This window comes from Pristiophorus japonicus, chromosome 31 (genome assembly GCF_044704955.1).
Source record: "Pristiophorus japonicus isolate sPriJap1 chromosome 31, sPriJap1.hap1, whole genome shotgun sequence".
NCBI classification, from domain to species: Eukaryota; Metazoa; Chordata; class Chondrichthyes; family Pristiophoridae; genus Pristiophorus; species Pristiophorus japonicus.
Genome location: NC_092007.1, coordinates 2,018,925 through 2,045,598, shown reverse-complemented (window position 1 = coordinate 2,045,598; position 26,674 = coordinate 2,018,925). Strand labels below are relative to the sequence as shown.

The 26,674-nt window shown below is 49.6% G+C and overlaps 1 protein-coding gene across 3 annotated transcripts in view; it reads left to right on the top strand.

Annotated features, from left to right (window-relative positions):
• Positions 1 to 25,632, top strand: part of LOC139240414 (uncharacterized) — a 123,217-nt gene extending 97,585 nt beyond the window's left edge. For 2 of the 3 annotated variants that reach the window (XM_070868923.1, XM_070868925.1), the window contains 3 exons: positions 18,438 to 18,533; positions 19,215 to 19,322; positions 21,036 to 25,632. In XM_070868923.1, coding sequence (XP_070725024.1) covers positions 22,847 to 23,845 — 999 coding nt within the window. In that variant the 5' untranslated portion in view covers positions 18,438 to 18,533; positions 19,215 to 19,322; positions 21,036 to 22,846 and the 3' untranslated portion in view covers positions 23,846 to 25,632. Of the gene's footprint in view, positions 1 to 13,015; positions 13,078 to 18,437; positions 18,534 to 19,214; positions 19,323 to 21,035 lie in introns of those variants that run through there. The other variant, XM_070868926.1, reaches the window with a different exon arrangement.
• Positions 25,633 to 26,674: the final 1,042 nt, after the last annotated feature.

The following is a 26,674-nucleotide window of genomic DNA, read 5'->3' as shown; positions in this document are numbered from 1 at the left end:
CATAGTTTATACGGCACAGAAACAGGCCATTCAGCCCAACCACTCCATGCCGGCGTTTATGCTCCACTCGAGCCTCCTCCAGTCTTTCCTCATCTAAATCTATCATAACCCTCTATTCCCTTCTCCCTCATATACTTATCCAGCCTCCCCTTAAATGCATCGATACTATTCAACTCAACCCCTCCCTGTGGGAGGGAGTTCCACATTCTCACCCCTCTCTGGGTAAAGAGGTTTCTCCTGAATTCTCCATTGGGTTTCTTGCTGACGATCTTATATTGATGACCTCTAGTTATGCTCTTCCCCACAACTCTCTCTGTATCCACTCTATCAAAACCTTTCAGCATTTTAAAGAATATTCCTGATATAGTCACATTCTTGCACAGATGCTGCCTGACCTGCTGAGTGTTTCCTGCATTTTCTGTTTTTGTTTCATTCAACTTGGTTTCACCCAGAGAAAGCAGAGAGTGTATCAACTCTGGGTGTCACATCTCAATCATGTGTTTATTTTACAGAACGGTTGGCACCAGCTGTTAAAGTGAGGGATGTCAGTTCTGGGGAACAAAACATGGTTTCACAGTGTTGTTGTCTCCTGATGTCAACATTGCGGGTTTCTGTGTCAAGATTGGAGCAAGTTCAATGCTAAGTAACGCACCCTCTAAACCGTCCCTTCCCCCATCAGGCATTCACAGGTTAGTACAGAGTAAATCTTCCTCTACACTGTCCCTTCAAACACTCCCAGGGCAAGTACAGCACGGGGTTAGATACAGAGTAAAACTCCCTCTACATTGTCCCATCACACACTCCCAGGGCAGGTACAGCACGGGGTTAGATACAGAGTAAAACTCCCTCTACATTGTCCCATCACACACTCCCAGGGCAGGTACAGCACGGGGTTAGATACAGAGTAAAACTCCCTCTACATTGTCCCATCACACACTCCCAGGGCAGGTACAGCACAGGGTTAGATACAGAGTAAAGCTCCCTCTGCACTGTCCCATCAAACACTCCCAGGGCAAGTACAGCACAGGTTAGATACAGAGTAAAACTCCCTTTACACTGTCCCCATCAAACACTCCCAGGGCAGGTACAGGGGGTTAGATACAGAGTAAAACTCCCTCTACACTGTCCCATCAAACACTCCCAGGGCAGGTACAGCACAGGGTTAGATACAAAGTAAATCTTCCTCTACACTGTCCCATCGCACACTCCCAGGGCAGGTACAGCACAGGTTAGATACAGAGTAAAACTCCCTCTACACTGTCCCAGCAAACAGTCACAAGTCAGGTACAGCACGGGGTTAGATACAGAGTAAAGCTCCCTCTACACTGTCCCATCAAACACTCCCAGGGCAGATACAGCACGGGGTTAGATACAGATTAAAGCTCCCTCTACACTGTCCCATCAAACACTTCCAGGGCAGGTACAGCACGGGGTTAGATACAGAGTAAAGCTCCCTCTACACTGTCCATCAAACCCTCCCAGGGCAGTTAGAGCACGGGGTTAGAGACAGAGTAAAGCTCCCTCTGCACTGTCCCATCAAACACTGCCAGGTCAGGTACAGCACGGGGTTAGATACAGAGTAAAGCTCCCTCTACACTGTCCATCAAACCCTCCCAGGGCAGGTACAGCACGGGGTTAGATACAGAGTAAAGCTCCCTCTACACTGTCCCATCAAACACTCCCAGGGCAGGTACAGCACGGGGTTAGATACAGAGTAAAACTCCATCTACTGTGTCCTATCAAACACTCCCAGGGTGCAGGTTAGGTACAGAGTAAAGCTCCCTCTGTACTGTCCCATCAAACACTCCCAGGGCAGGTACAGCACAGGGTTAGATACAGAGTAAAGCTCCCTCTGCACTGTCCCATCAAACACTCCCAGGGCAAGTACAGCACAGGTTAGATACAGAGTAAAACTCCCTTTACACTGTCCCCATCAAACACTCCCAGGGCAGGTACAGGGGGTTAGATACAGAGTAAAACTCCCTCTACACTGTCCCATCAAACACTCCCAGGGCAGGTACAGCACAGGGTTAGATACAAAGTAAATCTTCCTCTACACTGTCCCATCGCACACTCCCAGGGCAGGTACAGCACAGGTTAGATACAGAGTAAAACTCCCTCTACACTGTCCCAGCAAACAGTCACAAGTCAGGTACAGCACGGGGTTAGATACAGAGTAAAGCTCCCTCTACACTGTCCCATCAAACACTCCCAGGGCAGATACAGCACGGGGTTAGATACAGATTAAAGCTCCCTCTACACTGTCCCATCAAACACTTCCAGGGCAGGTACAGCACGGGGTTAGATACAGAGTAAAGCTCCCTCTACACTGTCCATCAAACCCTCCCAGGGCAGTTAGAGCACGGGGTTAGAGACAGAGTAAAGCTCCCTCTGCACTGTCCCATCAAACACTGCCAGGTCAGGTACAGCACGGGGTTAGATACAGAGTAAAGCTCCCTCTACACTGTCCATCAAACCCTCCCAGGGCAGGTACAGCACGGGGTTAGATACAGAGTAAAGCTCCCTCTGCACTGTCCCATCAAACACTCCCAGGGCAGGTACAGCACGGGCTTAGATACAGAGTAAAGCTCCCTCTACACTGTCCCATCAAACACTCTCAGGGCAGGTACAGCACAGGCTTAGATACAGAGTAAAGCTCCCTCTACACTGTCCCATCGCACACTCCCATGGCAGGTACAGCACGGGGTTATATACAGAGTAAAGCTCCCTCTACACTGTCCCATCAAACACTCCCAGGGCAGGTACAGCACGGGGTTAGATACAGAGAAAAGCTCCCTATACACTGTCTCATCAAACACTCCCAGGGCAGGTACAGCACAGGGTTAGATACAGAGTAACACTCCCTCTGCACTGTCCCATCAAACACACCCAGAGCAGATACAGCACAGGGTTAGATACAGAGTAAAGCTCCCTCTACACTGTCCCATCAAACACTCCCAGGGCAGGTACAGCACGGGGTTAGATACAGAGTAAAGCTCCCTCTACACTGTCCCATCAAACCCTCCCAGGGCAGGTACAGCACGAGGTTAGATACAGAGTAAAGCTCCCTCTACTGTGTCCTATCAAACACTCCCAGGGCAGGTACAGCACGGTGTTAGATACAGAGTAAAACTCCATCTACTGTATCCTATCAAACACTCCCAGGGTGCAGATTAGATGCAGAGTAAAGCTCCCTCTACACTGTACCATCAAACACTCCCAGGACCCATCACAGGAGTATTATGCGATAGAAAATTGACACCAAGCCACATAAGTAGAAATCAGCGCAGGTGACCAAAAGCTTGGTCAAAGAGGTAGGCTTTAAGGAGCATCTTGAAGGAGGAAGTGCTCTACTCGGAGCTCCGGCAGAGCAAGCGAGCCCCAGGTGGGCAGAGGAACCAAGGACACCCTCAAAGCCTCTCTAATAAAGTGCAACATCCCCACCGACACCTGGGAATCCCTGGCCAAAGACCGCCCTGAGTGGAGGAAGTGCATCCGCAGGGCGCTGAACACCTCGAGCCTCATTGCCGAGTTCCAAATCTTGGGGCCGAGGCAACAGAAGGCAGGGCGACAAATGGTTGAGCGATTACAATCAGTGATGCTCAGGAGGGCAGAATTAGAGGAGCGCAGACATCTCGCTGGGGTGGTTGTGGGGCTGGAGAGATTACAGAGATAGGGAGGGGCGAGGCCATGGATGGACTTGAAAATAAGGAGGAGAATTTTGAAATCGAGGCGTTGCGTAACTGGAAGCCAATGGAGATCAGTGAGCACAGGGATGATGGCAAGAGTCCGTAGAGGGATCTGATCGGAGCCCAGGAGAGGCGAGGGCCCGGGGCAGCACGGGCCAGCTCATACTGCGACATGCGTGTGCACTAGATCTGTGCAGCAGAGCTGGTCTCCAGTTGTCCTGGTTAATCCTTGCTACTGGACCAAGACCAAGCTCTGTTAAGCCCGTGTGGTGGCTGGTGTGCAACGGCCACCCCACGTTAAAAAAATCCACACACAGGCATCTTCCACCCCTTCACGATGTAGTTTGGGATCTGGAGTATTAGGTCCTTCATTGAAACACCTGTGAACTCATCCTTTTTCTGCGTGGATGCAAGTCATCCTCGACTTGAGGGACTGCCTATGATGATGATGAGTGAGCAGGACTTGGTGTAGGTTAGGACACGGGGGGCCTAGTTTTGGATCACCTCTAGTTTACACAGGGAAGAATGTGGGAGATCAGCCAAGAGTGCGTTGGAATAGTCCATCTCTCTCTATCCTTCCAGTGCCTCTGTGTTGCCTGACTGCTTGTCCGATATCCAGTGACTTCTCCAGTTTTGACCGAAGCCATTGTTTTGGGCCCCACCACAAACTCCATTCCCTCGCCACCGGACTCTGTCACCCTCCCCGGTCATTATCTCCAGCTGAAACAGAGAGTTCGCAATCTCGCCGTCCTATTAGTTTCCGAGCTGAGTTTCCAGACTCTCCATTACAAAGACCACTGAAGTCCATCTCCATAACATCACCTGTCTCCGCCCCATCTCACCTCACCTCTTGTTGAAACCCCCATCCTTGTCTTTATCACTTCTGATTGACACTTGACTATTCCAACGCCGTCCTGGCCATTCTTTACCCTCCACACATTCAGGCTCAGGTAAAACAATGTTGGCCGTATCCTAGCTCGCACCAAGTCCCACTCACAAAACTGCCCTGTGCCCATTGACCTACACTGGCTCCCGGTTCCCCTGTGCGTCACATTTAAAACCCTTGCCTTTGAATCACTTCATGTCCTCGCCCCCTCTTTATTTCTCTAAACAACTCCAGCCCTACAACGCCCCACCCCACCCCCCCAACTTGAGGAGTCCTTTCCTCTGACCCTGGCCTTTTGTGAATCCCTTCCTCCTATCATCCCACCATTGGCGGCTGTGTCCTCAGCCACCGAGGCCACAAGCACTGGAATTTCTGTCCTAATCCTTCTCACTTCACCAACTCCTTTTCTAGATTCAAGACCCTCCTTGAATCCCACCTCTTTGACCAAGGCCTTGTTCACCCCCCTCCTAATATCACCTTCTGTGCCCCAGCATCCAATTTGGTCTGATCACACCTCTGTGAAGTGCCTTGAGACACTTTACATCGGATTACATAGGATATACGGCACAGAAACAGGCCAATCGGCCCAACCGGTCCATGCCGGCGTTTATGCTCCACTCGAGCCTCCTCCCATCTTTCCTCATCTAAATCTACCATAACCCTCTATTCCCTTCTCCCTCATATGTTTGTCTAGCCTCCCCTTAAATGCATCTATACTAGTCACCTCAACCTCTCCCTGTGGTAGCGAGTTCCACATTCTCACCAAGTTTGTCCTGAATTCCCTATTTGATTTCTTGAAATTAAAGGTTTTCACCTTAAATTATACTAGAGGTGCAAATAGTTGTTATTCTTCTTCATCGCTTCCTAATCTATACATCGTAAGTGCCTTCTATTGCAACAGAGTGGAATATTTTCGCCCCTATCCTTGGCGCTCTGTGGAAATTTTCAGTTCAGTGCCAAATTGCGTGCTGTTTTATGCCATGGACCTGTGCCAATCAGGAATGGGGTTGGTCGCTGCTTGTTGGACCCTTAGCACCAGTAGAGAAAGGGAGATTTCACCTCATCTGTCAAAGGGATCCAGGGTCATAGAAACACAAATCACTAACAGTAGCGATCCAGGTTATTAAGTCCCAAAAGCAAACCAAACTTTTCATTTCTAGAGAGATAGAACTAAAAGCAGAGAAATTATGTTAAACTTGTTTAGGACCTTGGTTAGACCACGTTTGGAGCACAGTTCCAGTCTCCATATTAGAAAACGGGTACAACAACAACAATAACAACTTTGGAATTTTCTGCCATCTTTGGAATTCTCTGCCCCAGAGGGCTGTGGAGGCTCAGTCATTGAATATATTCAAGGTAGATCCATAGAGTTTTGATATTAAAAGAATCAAGGGATTATGGGGATAGTGCAGGGAAGTGGAGTTGAGGTAGAAGACCAGCCATGATCTTATTGAATAGCGAAGCAGGCTCGAGGGGCCGAATGGCCTACTCCTGCTCCTATTTCTTATGTTCTTAATTTGTATTTATATAGCGCCTTCAAGATAGGAAAACATCCCATGACGCTTCACAGGAGCGATTATCAAACAAAATTTGACATCGAGCCACATAAGGAGAAATTAGGGCAGGTGACCAAAAACTTGGTCAAAGAGGTAGGTTTTAAGGAGCACCTTAAAGAAGGAAAGAGAGGTTAAGGGAGGGAATTACAGAGCTATGGGCCTTGACAGCTGAAGGCATGGCTGCCAATGGTGGAGTGATTAGAATCGGGGATGGTCAAGAGGCCAGAATTGCAAGAGTGCATCTCACGGTTTGTGGGGCTGGAGGATATTACAGAGATAGGGAGGGGCAAGGGTATGGAGCGATTTGAAAACAAAGGATGAGAGTTTTAAAATTGAGATGTTGCTTTATCAGGAGCCAATGTAGGTCAGCGAGCACAGGGGGTGATGGGTGAGCGGGACTTGGTGCGAGTTAGGACACGGGGCAGCGAGCACAGGGGGTGATGGGTGAGCGGGACTTGGTGCGAGTTAGGACACAGGGCAGTTAGCACAGGGGGTGATGGATGAGTGGGACTCGGTGTGAGTTAGGACACGGGGCAGTGAGCACAGGGGGTGATGGGTGAGCGGGACTTGGTGCAAGTTAGGACATGGGGCAGTGAGCACAGGGGGTGATGGGTGAGTGGGACTTGGTGCGAGTTAGGACACGGGGCAGTGAGCACAGGGGGTGATGGGTGAGTGGGACTTGGTGTGAGTTAGGACATGGGGCAGTGAGCACAGCGGGTGATGGGTGAGCGGGACTTGGTGCGAGTTAGGATACGGGGCAGTGAGCACAGGGGGTGATGGGTGAGTGGGACTTGGTGCGAGTTAGGACACGGGGCAGTGAGCACAGGGGGTGATGGGTGAGCGGGACTTGGTGCAAGTTAGGACATGGGTCAGTGAGCACAGGGGGTGATGGGTGAGTGGGACTGGGTGTGAGTTAGGACACGGAGGCAGTGAGCACAGGGGGTGATGGGTGAGTGGGACTTGGTGTGAGTTAGGACATGGGGCAGTGAGCACAGCGGGTGATGAGTGAGCGGGACTTGGTGCGAGTTAGGACACGGGTCAGTGAGCACAGGGGGTGATGGGTGAGTGGGACTCGGTGCGAGTTAGGACACGGGGCAACGAGCACAGGGGGTGATGGGTGAGCGGGACTCGGTATGAGTTAGGACATGGGGCAGTGAGCACAGGGGGTGATGGGTGAGCGGGACTCGGTGCGAGTTAGGACACGGGGCAGTGAGTACAGGGGGTGATGGGTGAGTGGGACTTGGTGCGAGTTAGGACACAGGGTAGCGAGCACAGGGGGTGATGGGTGAGTGGCACTTGGTGCGAGTTAGAACACGGGGCAGTGAGCACAGGGGTTGATGGGTGAGTGGGACTCGGTGCGAGTTAGGACATGGGGCAGCGAGCACAGGGGGTGATGGGTGAGTGGGACTTGGTGCAAGTTAGGACATGGGGAGCAGCTTTTTGGATCTTCTCAAGTTTACGGCGGGTAGAATGTGGGAGGCCAGCCAAGAGTGCATTGGAATAGTCAAGTCTGGAGGTAAGGCAGGCATGGATGAGGGTTTCAGCAGCAGATGAGCCGAGGCAGGGGCAGAGTCGGGCGATGTTACGGAGGGGGAAATAGGTGGTACCAGTGATGGTGCGGATAAGTGGCTGGAAGCTCACCTCGGGGTCAAATATAATACCAGCGTTTCCAGCAGTCAAAAAACTTACACGGATGATACCAGAACTGAGAGGTTATAACTATCAGGAAAGATTGAACAGGCTAGGGCTCTTTTCTCTAGAAAAGAGGAGGTTGAGGGGTGACCTGATAGAGGTCCTTAAAATTATGAAAGGGTTCACTCGGGTAGACGTAGAGAAAATGTTTCCACTAGTGGGGATTCCAAAACTAGGGACCATAAATGTAAGATAGTCACCGCTAAATCCAATATGGAATTCAAGAGGAATGTCTTTACCCAGAGAGTGGTGAGAATGAGGAATTGCTGCTACAAGTAGTGACACAGAATTTACAACATAGAAACAATTAACAATTCAGCCCAACGGGTCTATGCCAGTATTCATGCTCCACATCCGATCAATATATCATTCAAGTCCCTTATCCCTCATGTGCTTATCTAGCTTTCCCTTAAAGGATCTCTGCTATTGGGCTAGCTGTAATACCCACTGTGGCCAACACCTCCTGTCACTCAGGATCCCTTTTGACTGGTGCCAAAATGATCATCCTTGCTTTCAAATCTCTCCGTGGCCTCACCCCTCCCTATCTCTGTAATCTCCTCCAGCCCCACAACCCCCCGAGATGTCTGCGCTCCTCCAATTCTGCCCTCCTGAGCATCGCTGATTATAATCGCTCCACCATCGGTGGTTGTGTCTTCTGTTGCCTGGGCCCCGAGCTCCAGAACTCCATCCCTAAACCTCTCCGCCTCTCTACCTCTCTTTCCTCCTTTAAGACTCTCCTTAAAACCTACTTCTGTGACCAAGCTTTTAGTCACACGACTTAATATCTCCTTATGTGGCTCAGTGTCAAATTTTGTTTCATAACCTTCCTGTGAAGTGTCTTGGGATGTTTTACTCCATTAAAGCAGCTATATAAATGTAGTTAGTGAATATCATAGATGCATTTAAGCGGAAACTGGATCAGCAGATGAGGGAGAAATAAATAGAAGGATTTATTGATAAGGTTAGATGAAGTAGGGTGGGAGGAGGCTCAAGTGGACCATAAACACCGACATGGACAACTTGGTCGAATGGCCTCCTTCTGTGCCGTAAATTCTAAGTAATTCTATGAAAGCATCAGGACTGGTTCTCACATCTGACCCTCGCAGGCACGGATGTTCAAACTGGCGCTGACTTGCTTGCACAGGTTTTCTGATTGGGCTGATACTTCACAGGAAGTGAGGCAGTCCCAGACAGGAAGTGGGGCAGTGTGCAGATCATGCAGCCCCTGACAGGAAGTGGGGCAGTGTGCAGATCATACAGCCCCTGACAGGAAGTGGGGCAGTGTGCTGATCATATACTCCCTGACAGGAAGTGGGGCGGTGTGCTGATCATACACACCCTGACAGGAAGTGGGGCAGTGTGCAGATCATGCAGCCCCTGACAGGAAGTGGGGCAGTGTGCTGATCATATACCCCCTGACAGGAAGTGGGGCAGTGTGCAGATCATACACACCCTGACAGGAAGTGGGGCAGTGTGCAGATCATGCAGCCCCTGACAGGAAGTGGGGCAGTGTGTTGATCATACAGCCCCTGACAGGAAGTGGGGCAGTGTGTTGATCATGCAGCCCCTGACAGGAAGTGGGGCAGTGTGTTGATCATACAGCCCCTGACAGGAAGTGGGGCAGTGTGCTGATCATACAGCCCCTGACAGGACGAGAATCACACACCCCGCCTGCTGGGGCAATAGGGCTTGTTTGTTGATGCAGTGGCTGCTAAAAGGGGAGGACATCCTGGTATTTCCAATTTGATTCGAGTCCCAGTCCAGAGACTTCAGAACATAAGAACTGGGAGCAGGAGTTGGCCATTTGGCCCCTCGAGCCTGCTCCGCTATTCAATGAGATCATGGCTGATCTTCTCCCTCAACTCCACTTTCCTGCACTATCCCCATATCCCTTGATTCCCTTCGTTCCCAAAAATCTATCGCTCTCAGCCTTGAATATACTCAACCACTGAGCATCCACAGCCCACTGTGGTAGAGAATTCCAAAGCTTCACCACCCTCTGAGTGAAGAAATGTCTCCTCATCTCAGTCCTCAATGGCCGACCCCTTATCCTAAGACTGTGACCCCTGGTTCTAGACTCCCCAGCCCGGGGAAACACCCTCCTGAATCTACCGTGCCAAGCCCCTTAAGAAGTTTAGATGTTTCAATATCACCGCTCATTCTTTTAAACTCTAGAGAATATAGGTCTAGTCTACTCAATCACTCCTCATAGGACAATCCCCCATCCCATGAATCAATCTTGAACCTTCGTTACACTCCCTCTATGGCAAGTATATCCTTCCTTAGGTAAGGAGATCAGAACTGTACACAATACTCCAGGTGTGATCTCACCAGGGCCCTATATAATTGCAGTAAGACTTCTTTACTCTTATACTCTAATTCCTTTGTAACAAAATCTAACATGCCATTTGTTTTCCTAATTGCTTGCTGTAACTGCATGTTAATTTACTACGATTCATGTACATTGACAAACAAGTCCCATAATCCAGCTTGACACTTCCAGTGCCATGCTGTCGGAGCGCTGCACTATCGGAGGTGCCGTCTTTTGGATCAGATGTTAAACCGAGGCCTCGTCTGCCCTCTCAAGTGGTCGTAAAATATTCCACAGCCACTATTTTGAAGAAAAGCAGGGGAGTTCTCCCCAGTATCCTGGAGCACATATTTATCCCACAAACAATCTAACAAAAACAGATTATCTGGTCATTGCTGGTTGTGGGAGCTTGCTGTGCACAGGTTGGCTGCCGCGTTTCCTACTTTACAACAGTGACTACACTTTAGAAGTACTTAATTGGACTACTGAACTTCAGAGAAGGTTCACTAGGTTGATTCCTGAGATGAAGGGGTTAACTTATGAAGAAAGATTGAATAGGTTGAGCCCATAATCATTGGAGTTTAGAAGAATGAGGGGGGATCTAGAACTCGAGGACATAGTTTCAGAATAAGAGGTCACCTATTTAAAACTGAGATGAGGAGGAATTTCTTCTCTCAGAGGGTTGTAAATCTGTGTAGTTCTCTGCCCCAGAGAACTGTGGAGGCTGGGTCATTGAATATATTTAAGGTCGAGATAGACAGATTTTTGAGTGATAAGAACATAAGAACATAAGAAATAGGAGCAGGAGTTGTCCAGATGGTCCCTCGAGCCTGCTCCACCATTTAATACGATCATGGCTGATCCGATCATGGACTCAGCTCCACTTCCCTGCCCGCTCCTCATAACCCCTTATTCCCTTATTGTTTAAGAATCTCTCTATTTTTGTCTTAAATTTATTAAATGTCCCAGCTTCCACAGCTCTCTGAGGCAGCGAATTCCACAGATCCATAACCCTCTGAGAGAAGAAATTTCTCCTCATCTCAGTTTTAAATGGGCGGCCCCTTATTCTAAGATTAGTTCTAGTCTCTCAGTGGAAACATCCTCTCTGCATCCAACTTGTCAAGCCCCCTCATAATCTTATATGTTTCGATAAGATCACCTCTCATTCTTCTGAATTCCAATGCGTAGAGGCCTAACCTCCTCAACCTTTCTTCATAAGTCAACCCCCTCATCCCCGGAATCAACCGAGTGAACCTTCTCTGAACTGCTTCCAAAGCAAGTATATCCTTTCGTAAATATGGAAACCAAAACTGTACGCAGTATTCCAGGTGTGACCTCACCAATACCCTGTACAGCTGTAAATAATGGAGTGAAGGGTTATGGGGAGCAGGCAAGGAAGTGGAGCTGAGCCCATGATCAGATCAGCCATGATCTTATTGAATGGTGGAGCAGGCTCGAGGGGCCAAATGGCCTACTCCTGCTCTTATTTCTTATATTCTTATGTTACGGATTTCTTGGATTACATTACATCGGATATACGGCATATGCTGCTGTTTATGCTCCACTTGAGCCTCCTCCCGTCTTTTCTCATCCAAATCTATCACCATAACTCTCTATTCCCTTCTCCCTCATATGCTTGTCTGGCCTCCCCTTAAATGCAGCGATACTATTCATCTCAACCACTCCCTGTGGGAGCGAGTTCCACATTTTTACCACTCTCTGGGTAAAGAGGTTTATTCTGAATTTCTTGGTGACTATCTAATGGACCGAAAATTCCGACCTCACCGGGTGTGTACGAAGTGCGCATGGACACGGCGAGACCTCGCAAAAGCCGGTTTTCAGGGTGTGATGCGTATGTGCCGAGAACCGGCTTTTCCGATCTGTCGAGATTTCTCCGTACAGATCCTCTGCATCCCCGGGAGAAGGACATCCGTGCGGGTGAGAGATTGGGCTATTTGCCCAACTCATGCCCAGCGAATGTCCTTCAAACTCTTACGCCTGGCAAAAGCAGGCGCATAGCTTACTTTTACCAGCGTAAGAGTTTTAAAACACAGAAAAATTACATTTAAACACTCATTTTTATATTAAAAATCCACTAAGATAAATTTATTTTTAACACCATTAAAACACATTAAACAAAAATGCCCAAAATATAGATTTTTTTTCTAAAACATTTAATTTCAATTAATTTTAAATATGTGAGGTGTTTTATTTATTTATTATGCTGTGTTTTGGTGTTTTCGGGGTTTTCTCATCGATAGTAATGGGAACCCGTACAACCAGAGCTCCCATTTTGATCAATGAATATACTACATAGTGATTGATGGTCCAGGCCCACATGACTCCAGCTTGTACGTACTTATGTCAAAGACATCACCCAGTGCGCTGCACAGTGAATCTAGGTCTCCGACCGGGATTGTAGGTTGCTCCGGGACCACCAGGTACTTTCGGCCATTTTTTCCGGGTTGGAGGCGTTCGTACGAAGGAAGCCTCCGTCCGCAATTTCCTCCCCGATACTGCTGGCCTCTAGTTATGTGTAAAGCACTTTGGGTCGACCTGTGGTCGTGGAAGGGAGTTATGGAAATGCAAGTCGCTTTTTGACCTTGTTTTAGAACAAAACTTTCCAGACTGTGCCAGACTTCTAAGGAAATGGTGCCTTCTCCCCTCACCCCATGGAAACTTCAGACATGCTGTGTTGTAACTTGGCATCAGTGGGTGGGGGAACTTGAGGCCCCTCCCACCAATTGCCTCAGTCGGAGCAGGTACGGGGCTGCCAAGGATACGCATGATCGGGCAAGGGAGAGATATAAGACGTGAAACATTCAGAGGTGTCGTTTACGCTTTCAGCAGCAACACCTCAGGCTCAGTCCTACGATCCGAAGATGCAGCCTGTTCTCGTTCTTGTTGTCTTTGCCTTGTTCACGATCTCTGTCCTTTCTGATGGTAAGACCACTTACGTTTGCAATTACTTTATATCTTACATTTAGGGGGGAAAGAAATCCCAGCGTTTATTCAGCTGCAAAGTTTGTTTTTAATCTCTATTTGCAAAGAGTAGGAGTAAATGGGTACTTTTCAGAATGGCAGGCAGTGACTAGTGGGGTACCGCAAGGTTCTGTGCTGGGGCCCCAGCTGTTTACACTGTACATTAATGATTTAGACGAGGGGATTAAATGTAGTATCTCCAAATTTGCGGATGACACTAAGTTGGGTGGCAGTGTGAGCTGCGAGGAGGATGCTGTGAGGCTGCAGAGCGACTTGGATAGGTTAGGTGAGTGGGCAAATGCATGGCAGATGAAGTATAATGTGGATAAATGTGAGGTTATCCACTTTGGTGGTAAAAACAGAGAGACAGACTATTATCTGAATGGTGACAGATTAGGAAAAGGGGAGGTGCAAAGAGACCTGGGTGTCATGGTACATCAGTCATTGAAGGTTAGCATGCAGGTGCAGCAGGCGGTTAAGAAAGCAAATGCCATGTTGGCCTTCATAGCGAGGGGATTTGAGTACAGGGGCAGGGAGGTGTTGCTACAGTTGTACAGGGCATTGGTGAGGCCACACCTGGAGTATTGTGTACAGTTTTGGTCTCCTAACCTGAGGAAGGACATTCTTGCTATTGAGGGAGTGCAGCGAAGGTTCACCAGACTGATTCCCGGGATGGCGGGACTGACCTATCAAGAAAGACTGGATCAACTGGGCTTGTATTCACTGAAGTTCAGAAGAATGAGAGGAGACCTCATAGAAACATTTAAAATTCTGACGGGGTTAGACAGGTTAGATGCAGGAAGAATGTTCCCAATGTTGGGGAAGTCCAGAACCAGAGGTCACAGTCTAAGGATAAGGGGTAAGCCATTTAGGACCGAGATGCGGAGGAACTTCTTCACCCAGAGAGTGGTGAACCTGTGGAATTCTCTACCACAGAAAGTTGTTGAGGCCAATTCACTAAATATATTCAAAAAGGAGTTCGATGAGGTCCTTACTACTAGGGGGATCAAGGGGTATGGCGAGAAAGCAGGAATGGGGTACTGAAGTTGAATGTTCAGCCATGAACTCATTGAATGGTGGTGCAGGCTAGAAGGGCCGAATGGCCTACTCCTGCACCTATTTTCTATGTTTCTATGTTCTATGTTTCTATGTTCTCGGTACATGGGAGTCTCTGGCAAAACAGGCAATTAATGCCCACCCCCTATTTACAATTGTGTGGTCTGCTAAGCCACTTCGAAACTCAGTTAAGAGTCAAATCACGTTGGTGTGGGACTGGAGTCACATATAGGCCCAGACCGGGTAAGGATGGCAGGTTCCTTTCCCTATTAATGAACCGGTTTGGTTTCCATGACAATTCGACAGCTTCATGGTCACTTTTACTGATCCCAGCTTTATTCCCAGATACCTTTTTAATCCGAACTCAAATTCTCAATTTGCAAGTGCAGGATTTGAACTCACGAATTTGAACTAACATGAAGACTAGTAAGAAAGAACTTGCTTTTAAATAGCACTTTCCCCAGAGCTCAGAACGTCCCAAAGCGCTTTCCAGCCAATGAAGAAGTTTTTGGAGTGTAGTCACTGTTATAATGTGGGAAACGCGGCAGCCAATACGTGCACAGCAAGCTCCCACAAACAGCAACGTGATAATGACCAGGCAATATGTTTTCGGTGTTGTTACGGGATAAATATTGGCCCCAGGACACCCGGGATCACTCTCCTGCTCTTCTTCGAATAATGCCATGGGATCTTTTATGTTCACCTGAGAGAGCAGACAGGGCCTCGGTTTAACGGTTCACCTGAAAGATGGCACCTCCGACAGTGCAGCGCTCCCTCAGTACTGCACTGCAAGGTCAGACTAGATTATGTGGTTAAGTTCCTGGAGTGGGACTTGAACCCACGACATTCTGACTCAGAGGCTAAAGTGCTACCCACTGAGCCACGGCTGACTATCACTTGAAGTTTGTTTAAGAAATTCAAAACCCGTTGGTCAGAAGTGAGACATTACGATTGCTTGGTTAAGTCTGTTTGTCTTGCACAAACCCACATAGCTCTCGTAAGCGACAAGGGTCTTCAGGTACGCGGATAGACGGGAGAAGCTGGGATAGATCTCCTTGGAGCAGGGAGTTACGGGGAGAATTAATAGTGGTGTTCAAAATCACGTGGGATTTTGATCAGAATAAATAGGGAGAAATTGTTTCAACTGGCAGGAGGGTCGACACCCAGAGGACACAGATTGAAGATCATTAGCAAAAGAACCAGAGGGGGAGATGAGCAGAATGTTTTTACGCAGTAAGTGGCTATGATCTGGAATGCACTGCCAGAAAGGGCGGTGGGAGCAGATTCAATAGTAACTTTCAAAAGGGCATTGGATAAATATTTAGAAATGGAGGAAGAGTAGGGGAGTGGATCGCTTTTTTAAAGAACCGGCACAGGATTGCTTGCCCGAGTGGCCTCCTTTTGTGCTGTATGATTCTTAAAGGCTCGGCTAGGCATAGCAGTGAGTAGCTGCATCCATACAGAAATGTCTCCGCACCTCCGCCCTCAATGGCCGACTCATTATTCTGAGACTGTAACCCTGGGTTCTCGACTCGCCAGCCAGGGGAAACATCCTCCCTGCATCTACTCTGTCAAGCCCTGTCAAAGCTTTGCATGTTTCAATGAGATCAATTCTCAATGCCCTGTCTATACTGAGGTACTGAATTAGAGCTGGGGTAGTCCTGGCCTGTGAGCTGAGTACCACACCAGGCAGTCACTGTACACTGTGAGCTGTGGAGGAGACGGACCCTGAGATTTAAGGGATACGATTTATGAGCCACTGATGGGGCTGATAAATCAGACAGTTTTGGTCTCCTTACCTGAAGAGGTATATACTTGCCATAGAGGCAGTGCAAAGTAGGTTCACCAGCCTGATTCCTGAGATGGGGGATTGTCCTATGAGGAGAGATTAAGTAGACTCGGCCTAATTATCTAGAGTTTAAAAGAATGAGAAGTGATCTCATTGAAACATTCAAAGTTTTGACAGGGCTTGACAGGGTAGACGCAGGGAGGATGTTTCCCCCGGGCTGGGGAGTCTAGAACCAGGGGTCACAGTCTCAGGATAAGGGGTCGGCCATTTAAGACTGAGATGAGGAGGAATTTCTTCACTCAGAGGGTGGTGAATCTTTGGAATCTGTGGAGGCTCAGTCTTTGAGTTTATTCAAGGCTGAGATCGATAAATTTTGGGATATTAAGAGAATCAAGGATATGGGGATAGTGCAGGAAAGTGGAGTTGAGGTAGAAGATCAGCCATGATCTTATTGAATGGCGGAGCAGGCTCGAGGGGGAAAATGGCCAACTCCTGCTTTTATTTCTTATGTTCCCGTGCTCCGAGAGCATTTCAGATCACAGGCTGACCCCCCCAGCCCCACCCCACCCCCACCCCCGCCCCCGGCAACATGCCGATCTGCCCGGCCACTATGTAGAAAGGTTTTCCTGTAATGTGCGGTGGAAAACAACTCACCTGATCTTGTTGCGGTCTTTGAATTGTCCAGTTATATGGTCCGTCTAACTCAGCACACACCTGGGACCTCTCGGCATCTTGCTACCTGCACAATGCTCTTAGCTTTTAACAATAAATCTCAAGGACTCTCCTGATGTTGGACAAGGCTTTGAGTAACTAAAAGGTTTCGATCAGAAAAGTCCCAGGTTCAACTCCCAATCTGAACATTGGGGCCTAGATATTGCTCCAGCAAAAAGATTAAGGTCCATTGAGTTCTCCTGCTCCCTGGTACCCTGGGAGTCGCAGGTTGCAATGTTAATGGAGTTATTGATTAACCATAGCACTCAGTCACCATCGATTAGTCTACAACAGACCCAGACATGAGGTGAGGAAAACCGCCCGTGGTGGAGAGCTTGCGGAACCATAGGTCCAAAGTCGCTTGGTCTTTCCAAGCTCGCTGCTTTCTCCACACGTTAGGATGGATAATCAGTCTCAGCCAGGAGCCTGGTAGGGAATGTGTGGTTTCCCTATGTACTCCTGGATTAGAGATGGGGAGTCCCTCAACAGCGACAACAACAACTTGCATTTATATAGCACCCTTAAGATAGTATACATTCCAAGGCGCTTCACAGGAGTGTTACGAAACAAAATTTGAAACCGAGCCACATAAGGAGATATTAGGAGATGCGACCAAAAGCTTGGTCAAAGAGGTAGGTTTTCAGGAGCAGAGAGAGATATGGAGGTGGAGAGGTTTAGGGAGGGAGTTCCAGAGCTTGGGGCCCAGGCAGCTGAAGGCACGGCCACCAATGGTGGGGTGCTGAATATCAGGGATGCTCAGAACGCCAGAATGGGAGGACACAGAGATCTCGGAGAGTTGTAGGGGATGGAGGAGGTTACAGGGAGATAGGGAGTGGGGCGAGGAGGCCACAGAGGGAGTTGAAAACACGAATTAAGTTTTTAAATTGGAGGTGTTACCGGACCGGGAGCCAATGTAGGTCAGTGGGCCACAGGCAAACTGTAAGCAAGCAAACAATTGTCAACAAGGAACCAAGAGAAGCTCAGACACAGTCTCTATTCAATTAGTGACCTCTCGGCAGATGGAGAGGTCTGTTTTATGTGCTTTGAAGGAATGCAATAATAACAACAAAAGACCATGAAAATTGCTTTGATCAGTATCAGTAATGCTGATCATGAAACTACCCAACTGGTTCACTGATGTCCTTTAGGGAAGGAAATCTCCCGCCTGTAATATATTTGCTTCATGGGTTCTTTGCTTAAGAATTCATAGCAACATATTGCTATGAAGAACTAGCTTGTTTATTAGCAAAGGTTTAACAATCACACTATACATTACCAGTTCAGCCACCAGGCTCACAACCATCTACCCCATCGTGGGTCCCTTGAACCCAACTGGCTGGGGCTTTATTGAGTCTGGTGAACATCACGTGACTGGCTAAGCCCCTCCCAACTCAACAGCCCTACAATCCTGTGAGCATACTTATAGGTGCGTACATTATGTCGTCCTTACCTGGTCTGGCCTATATCTGACTACAGACCCACAGCAATGTGGTTGACTCTTAACTGCCCTCTGAAATGGCCCAGCAAGCCACTCAGTTGTTCCAAAACCGCTACAACAAAGCAAGCACTGTGGGAGTACCTTCCCCACATGGTCTGTGGCGGTTCAAGAAGACGCCTCACCACCACCTTCTTGAGGACAATTAGGAATCGGCAATAAATGCCGGCCTTGCCAGCGACACCCACATGCTGTGACAATTTTTTTTCAAAGATTGTCAATGTAAGTTGTTGGATGCTGTATTTTGACAGAAAGATGATTTATTTTCAGATATAACTGAGCAGAAGGAGGATGTGACCAAGAGGGAGTTGTCGATAGTGAGGTTGAACTCCTCAGCGAGTGAAGCGACCGACTGTGTTTGTAAAGGTAGGAGGGATAATAAATTGGGGCCTCGGTTTATGAGAAACATGGCAAACACGGGAACAGGCAAACCAGGGTCTGGGAAAACACAGGAACAGTCAAACCAGGGCTTGGGAAAACACAGGAATACTTAAACCAGGGCTTGGGAAAACACAGGAACCGTCAAACCAGGGCTTGGGAAAACACAGGAACAGTCAAGCCAGGGCTTGGGAAAACACAGGAACAGTCAAACCAGGGCCTGGGAAAACACAGGAACAGTCAAACCAGGGCTTGGGAAAACACAGGAACAGTCAAACCAGGGCCTGGGAAAACACAGGAACACTCAAACCAGGGACTGGGAAAACACAGGAACAGTCAAACCAGGGCCTGGGAAAACACAGGAACACTCAAACCAGGGACTGGGAAAACACAGGAACAGTCAAACCAGGGCCTGGGAAAACACGGGAACACTCAAACCAGAGACTGGGAAAACACAGGAACAGTCAAACCAGGGACTGGAAAAACACAGGAACACTTAAACCAGGGACTGGGAAAACAGAGGAACACTCAAACCAGAGACTGGGAAAACACGGCAACAGTCAAACCAGGGTCTGGGAAAACATGGCAGGCTGGAATTTGGGCGCCCGGTCCCTGCCTGTGCATTCACAGCAGCAGTTATTGATTGCAAATGATTATCCTCCTCCACAGTCGGTCACCTCCACTTTGGATACAAGCTGAAGGAATTCCACGACAAGAATGGGAAGAAGTGCCAGTGTCAGAAGGCTGTAAAGATCATCAAAAAGAAATGGCGAACAGGTAATTTCAGACAATAACTTTTGGGATACAGTGTACGAGTCTTTTGAGGCATGACGTGGGGTGAGTGTAGCGTGTTCGGGAGGAACGGGTGACTTTCGATCTTTGGTTCCCAAAGCTCTCCACCACCATGTCAGCTGTGGCTCAGTGTGTAGCCTCTGAGTCAGAAGGTTGTGGGCTCAAGTCCCACTCCAGGGACTTGAGTACAAAAATCTCTAGGCTGACACTCCCAGTGCAATGCTGAGGGAGTGCCGCACTGTCGGAGGGGTAGTACTGAGGGAACGCCGCACTGTCGCAGGGGCAGTACTGAGGGAGCACCGCACAGTCAGAGAGGCAGTACTGAGGGAGCACCACACTGTTGGAGAGGTAGTACTGAGGGAGCGCCGCACTGTCGGAGGGGCAGTGCTGAGGGAGGGCCGCACTGTCGGAAGGGCAGTACTGAGGGAGCGCCGCACTGTCGGAGGGGTAGTACTGAGGGAGCGCCCCACTGTCGGAGGGGCAGTACTGAGGGAGCGCCGCACTGTCGGAGGGGCAGTACTGAGGGAGCGCCGCACTGTTGGAGGGGCAGTACTGAGGGAGCGCTGCACTGTCGGAGGGGCAGTACTGAGGGAGCGCCGCACTGTCGGAGGAGCAGTACTGAGGGAGCGCCGCACTGTCGGAGGGGCAGTACTGAGGGAGCGCCGCACTGTCGGAGGAGCAGTACTGAAGGAGCGCCGCATTGTCGGAGGGGCGGTACTGAGGGAGCGCCGCACTGTCGGAGGGTCAGTACTGAGGGAGCGCCGCACTGTCAGAGGGGCAGTACTGAGGGAGCGCCGCACTGTTGGAGGGGCAGTACTGAGGGAGCGCTGCACTGTCGGAGGGGCAGTACTGAGGGAGCGCCGCACTGTCGGAGGAGCAGTACTGAGGGAGCGCCGCACTGTCGGAGGGGCAGTACTGAGGGAGCGCCGCACTGTCGGAGGAGCAGTACTGAAGGAGCGCCGCATTGTCGGAGGGGCGGTACTGAGGGAGCGCCGCACTGTCGGAGGGACAGTACTGAGGGAGCGCCGCACTGTCGGAGGGGCAGTACTGAGGGAGCGCCGCACTGTCGGAGGTGCCGTCTTTCGGATGAGACGTTAAACCGATGCCCGGTCTGCTCTCTCAGGTGGATGTAACAGATCCCATGGCATTATTGGAAGAAGAGCAGGGGAGTTCTCCCCAGTTTCCTGGCCATCATTTATATAATCAACATAACAAAAATGGATTATCTGGGTCATTATCACATTGCTGTTTGTGGGAGCTTGCTGTGCGCAAATTGGCTGCTGCGTTTCCCACATTACAACAGTGATGATGTTCCAAAAGTACTTCATTGGCTGTAAAGCGCCGGTGGTTGAGAAAGGTGCTATTTTTCATTTTTTTTAACGTAGTTAAATGTCCCCTGGGGCATCACAGGAGCATTATCAGACACCGAGCACACATGAGGAGATATTCGGACAGGTGGCCAAAAGCTTGGTCAAAGAGAAAGGTCTTAGGGAGCATCTTAAAGGAAGAGAGAGAGAGAAAGACAGAGAGGTTTAGGGAGGGGATTCCAGAGCTTGGGGCGCAGGCCACCAATGGTGAAGCTATGGAAGAGGCCGGAAATGGAGGAGTGAACAGGTAGGGATGGAATGTGATGCCTGAATACTATTTGCCGCAGTTTAATTTTTCGCTGAACATTTGCAATGGTCGTGTTTGTTGCAGCCGTTGCATCCAGGAAGAAAAGCAAACCCCAGAAGAGTAAGCGTTACTGCCTGAAACCAGGGAAAACCATCTGGAGAGGCGAGAGGCGCTTCTACTGTGTGGAGACATGGCAGCGAGTCAAGAAATGCAACCCCTGCAATCCGATCGACTTCATCCCCACGCCACTTTAACCAGCATTCCCCCTCCCGCCCCAAATCCCCACTCCCCGCCCCGCCCAAAAAATTGAAACACTGCGGTCAATTAAACAATCCCTGCGGAGGGTATTGGCATTCCCGGAAATTCACTCCATTTGTCCCACTCACCCAGAGAGATTACCCCACCTCGCCTATCCAACCCAGGGGCAGCCATGGTTCCGACTCAGAAGGTCGTGGGTTTGAGCCCCAACTCCAGATACCACAATCTCGGCCGAACCCTCCCAGTGCCAGTGCTGAGGGAGCGCCGCACTGTCAGAGGTGCCCTCTTCCAGATGCAACGTTAAACCGAGGCCTCCATCTGCTCGCTCAGATCCCAGGGCTACTATTTCAAACTTCTCCCCAGTGCTCTGGGCCAATATTTATCCCTCCAACAATTTCACTAAAACAAAACAGTAACTTGAGCACAGCATCTCGGCTGATACTCCCAGTGCCAATACCGACGGAGTGCCGCACTGTCACAGGGCTGTTACTGAGGGAGTGCCGCACTGTCAGTGGGGCAGTGCTGAAGGAGCGCCGCACTGTCGGAGGGGCAGTGCTGAAGGAGCGCCGCACTGTCGGAGGGGCAGTGCTGAAGGAGCGCCGCACTGTCGGAGGGGCAGTGCTGAGGGAGCCCCGCACTGTCGGAGGGTCAGTACTGAGGGAGAGCCGCACTGTCGGAGGGGCAGTACTGAGGGAGTGCCGCACTGTCGGAGGGGCAGTCCTGAGGGAGTGCTCCACTGTCAGAGGTGCCGTCTTTCGGATGAGACATTAAACCGAGGCCCCGTCTGCCCTCTCAGGTGGACATAAAAGATCCCATGGCCGCTATTTCGAAGAAGAGCAGGGGGAGTTATCCCCGGTGTCCTGGGGCCAATATTTATCCCTCAATCAACACAAAACCCCCCAGATTATCTGGTCATTATCACATTGTGGTTTGTGGGACCTTGCTGTGCGCTAATTGGCTATTTGGCAGTGCCCTTGCAATTCTCTCAATATAACAACACTCTGGCATTACGTGCTTATCAGTGGGAGAAATTCTCCTGTCTTTCTTGGCAACCGATGGCAAGCTACGGCTAAAGTTCCACCAATTTTCCAATAAGCTGTGTACCAGTTCCCATTTGTTATTGCGGAGCCATGGGGAATTCTGGCCACTATTCCCAGTCCCATGTTTGTAATAATGACCTACCTGATCTCTTCATGACATCACACTTCTCTCAGTCAGGATGGAGCAGGGATCACTTTACTGAACGATATATATTGGTACTTTAACCCGGATAGTGGTGAGTCCCCTTGGGTAATGATTATTGAGTCAATATTGTCCACTCAAACATTCCTCCGCTTTCCTCTGCCCCCTCCACCCCCCCCCCCAACTATACCCCATGACATCTGGATGATGGGACCCCCCTAGACAACTGCAAGGGCCTCCGTATGGCAGCCCCCAACACTTACACCACAAAAGCTGTGGTTGGCTTCCCAATCTCGGTCCATACGCTGAGGGGGGAGGTAGAGAGTGGGACAGACAATACACCACAGACAAGGTGGGTCACAGAGGGCTGAGTCGATTTAGCACAGCCTTTAGTGAGAGGAATGAGCCTTGTCTCTCAGTCAGAAAGCAAGAAGTAAACAATCGATGCAGAAATAATGAAACATTGCAACAGTAGGAGCAGGAACAGGCCGTTCAGCCCCACGGTACTTCTAAATAGGAACAGGAAGAGGCTATTCAGCCCCTCGAGCCTGTTACACAGGAACAGGAAGAGGCTATTCAGCCCCTCGAGCCTGTTACACAGGAACAGGAGGAGGCCCATTCAGCCCCTCGAGCCTGTTACAGAGGAACAGGAGGAGGCCCATTCAGCCTCTCAAGCCTGTTACACAGGAACAGGAGGAGGCCCATTCAGCCCCTCGAGTCTGTTACACAGGAACAGGAGGAGGCCCATTCAGCCCCTCGAGTCTATTACACAGGAACAGGAGGAGGCCATTCAGCCCCTCGAGCCTGTTACACAGGAACAGGAGGAGGCTCATTCAGCCTCTCAAGCCTGTTACACAGGAACAGGAGGAGGCTCATTCAGCCCCTCGAGTCTGTTACACAGAAACAGGAGGAGGCCATTCAGCCCCTCGAGCTTGTTACACAGGAACAAGAGGAGGCCCATTCAGCCCCTCGAGCCTGTTACACAGGAACAGGAGGAGGCCCATTCAGCCCCTCGAGCCTGTTACAGAGGAACAGGAGGAGGCTCATTCAGCCTCTCAAGCCTGTTACACAGGAACAGGAGGAGGCCCATTCAGCCCCTTGAGTCTGTTACACAGGAACAGGAGGAGGCCCATTCAGCCCCTCGAGTCTGTTACACAGGAACAGGAGGAGGCCATTCAGCCCCTCGAGCCTGTTACACAGGAACAGGAGGAGGCCATTCAGCCCCTCGAGCCTGTTACACAGGAACAGGAGGAGGCCCATTCAGCCCCTCGAGCCTGTTACATAGGAACAGGAGGAGGCCATTCAGCCGATCGGGCCTGTTACACAGGAACAGGAGGAGGCCCATTCAGCCGATCGGGCCTGTTACACAGGAACAGGAGGAGGCCATTCAGTCCCTCGAGCCTGTTACACAGGGACAGGAGGAGGCCGTTCAGCCCCTCGAACCTGTTACATAGGAACAGGAGGAGGCCCATTCAGCCCCTCGAGCCTGTTACATAGGAACAGGAGGTGGTCGTTCACCCCTCGAGGGGCTTAATTGCCTCCTCCTGTTGCTTCTTTGGCAGCACCTCCCAAACCCGCGACCTCTGCTAACTTGAAGGACGAAGGCAGCAGGCGCATGGGAACACCATCACCTGCAGGTTCCCCTCCAAGTCACACACCATCCTGACATGGAAATATATCGGCCGTTCCTTCAGCTTCGTCAGGTCAAAATCCTGGAACTCCCTCCCTAACAGCACTGTGGGAGCACCTTCACCACACGGACTGCAGCGGTTCAAGAAGGCAGCTCACCACCACCTTCTCACGGGCAATTAGGGACGGGCAATAAATGCCGGCCATGCCAGCGACGTCCATATCCTATGAACGAATAAAAAAAATGTTAGGATGGTGTGTGACTGGGAGGGGAACGTGGAGGTGATGGTGTTCCCATGCGCCTGCTGCCCTTGTCCATCTAGGCGGTAGAGGTCGTGGGTTTGGGATGTGCTGCCGAAGAAGCCTTGGCGAGTTGCTGCAGTGCATCATGTAGATGGTGCACATTGCAGCCAGGGGGTGCCGGTGGTGGAGGGAGTGAATGTTGAAGGTGGTGGGTAGCGTGCCGATCAAGCGGGCTTGATTAAACTTGAAATGGAAAGAATATCAGATGAGTTCAGTTGGGGAAATCCAATCCTCCCGGGTGAAGCTTAATAACCTACCCCTACACAGGAACATTACATCTTAAAATTTCACCAACTGCTCCATGCTGGATGTAGGTTTTGAGCACGCTGCAGGGACCCCAGTTGGGTTGCCATATCAACGCTCCCAAAGGAATGTTGCACCTTAAATTGCAAAGGCAGCCAAGTGGCAACAGATCAGAGCAGGAGGCAAGTTCACCACGATAGTAATTGCAACCAATGCTACAAACGCTGGCCAATAGTCTGCTGAGTCCTTAGCCAAACCCTTGGGGCACCAATACAATGGGGTCATTTTAACTCTAACATGCCGTGTGGAAACCCATCGGATGGGGTGGAACGCCGGTTTAACACCCAGACCAATATTACACTCCAGCAACTTCAATGCCATACAATCGGGCGGAGCTTAAATCCAGCATTGCACCCGGTCCCGTCAGTTTCCCGAAAAGTGGCTTTGGTTAAAATTGCCCCCAGTGAGTGAGTGCAGGGTTGAAAATGACCTGCCATTTCCAGAAGGGGATTTAAAGTGAGGTTTTCAATTTATAGGGTGCCCTGATTTCACGGGGTTGACAGGGTCGCTGCTGAGAGGCTGTTTCCCCCGGGCTGGGGGGTCTCGAACTAGTGGTCACTATCTCAGGATAAGGGGTCAGCCATTGAAGGCTGAGATGAGGAAGAATTTCTTCACTCAGGGGGTGGTGAATCTTTGGAATTCTCTCTTGCGCAGAGGTCTGTGGAGGCTCACTCATTGTGTATATATTCAAGGCTGAGATCGATAGCTTTTTGAACTCTCGGGGAATTCAGGGCTATGGGGATCGGGCGGGAAAGTGGAGTTAAGGTCGAAGTTCAGCCCTGATCTTACTGAATGGCAGAGCAGGCTGGAGGGTTTGTATGACCCTACTCAAGCTCCTAATTCTTATGTTCCCTGGTTAAAGTGGATCCTGATGGTGACACTCTCTCTTTCAAGCGGTTGCTGGTTGCTGAATGTAAACTATGTGCCATTGTTAAACATGTTATGCTTGTGCTGATAAAGTAAATGTATCCATTATCATTTATGTATCGCAAACCTGCTATCAATTAAAGAGTTCTTCATTCATTAATAAGTGGCAGTCTGTCTGTGTGTTTATCTGGAGTGCTTGGTCTTGAAGAGCGACTGGTGCAGATATTGTTAAACGTTATACTGATTTCTCAATTGTAAGCAAGTCCTTTTGTAAACCAAAGAACTCATTTGGGTATAACCATTTCATCAGGGTTTCCCCTTTTATATAAAACATTTCAGGAAATTCACCAGTTCCTCAGAATTTCTGAATGCAGTGATGGTTCCGAGATATTGTTATGCAACCACCATTTACTGGCAGTAAAGCAAGGGAGTTCTGCTAAACCTTTATACATCACTGGTTAGGCCTCCGCTGGAGTACTGTGTCCAATTCTGGGCACCGCACTTTATGAAGGACGTCAAAGCCTCAGAGAGGGTGCTGAGGTTTACTGTAATGGTCCCAGGGATGAGGAACGTTAGTTACGTGGTGAGAACATAGAAGCTGGGATTGCTCTCCTTAGAGAGATTTAAGGGGAGATTTAATCAAAAAAGAAATACTTGCATTTATATAGCGCCTTTCACGACCACTAGACGTCTCAAAACACTTCACAGCCAAAGATGTACTTTTGGAGCATAGTTACTGTTGTAATGGGACCTTGGTTAACGTCTCATCCAAAAGACAACACCTCTCCCTCAGCAACTGCCAAATTGTGCACAGCAAGCTCCCACAAACAGCAATATGATAATGACCAGATAATCTGTTTTTTTGATTGAGGGGTAAATATTGGCCCTAGGACACCGGGGATAACTCCCCTGCTCTTCTTTGAAATAGTGCCATGGGATCTTTTACGTCCACTTTAGAGAGCAGATGGGGCCTCGGTTTAACATCTCATCCAAAAGACAGCACCTCTCCCTCAGCACTGCACTGGGAGTGTCAGTATAACATTTTTTGTGTTCAAATCCCTGGAGTGGGACTTGAACCCACAACTTTCTAACTCAGAGGTGAGTGCACTACCCACTGAGCCACAGCTAATGCTGAGTTCACAATCATGAAGGAAAAAACATTTCTACTGGCAGGAGGGTCG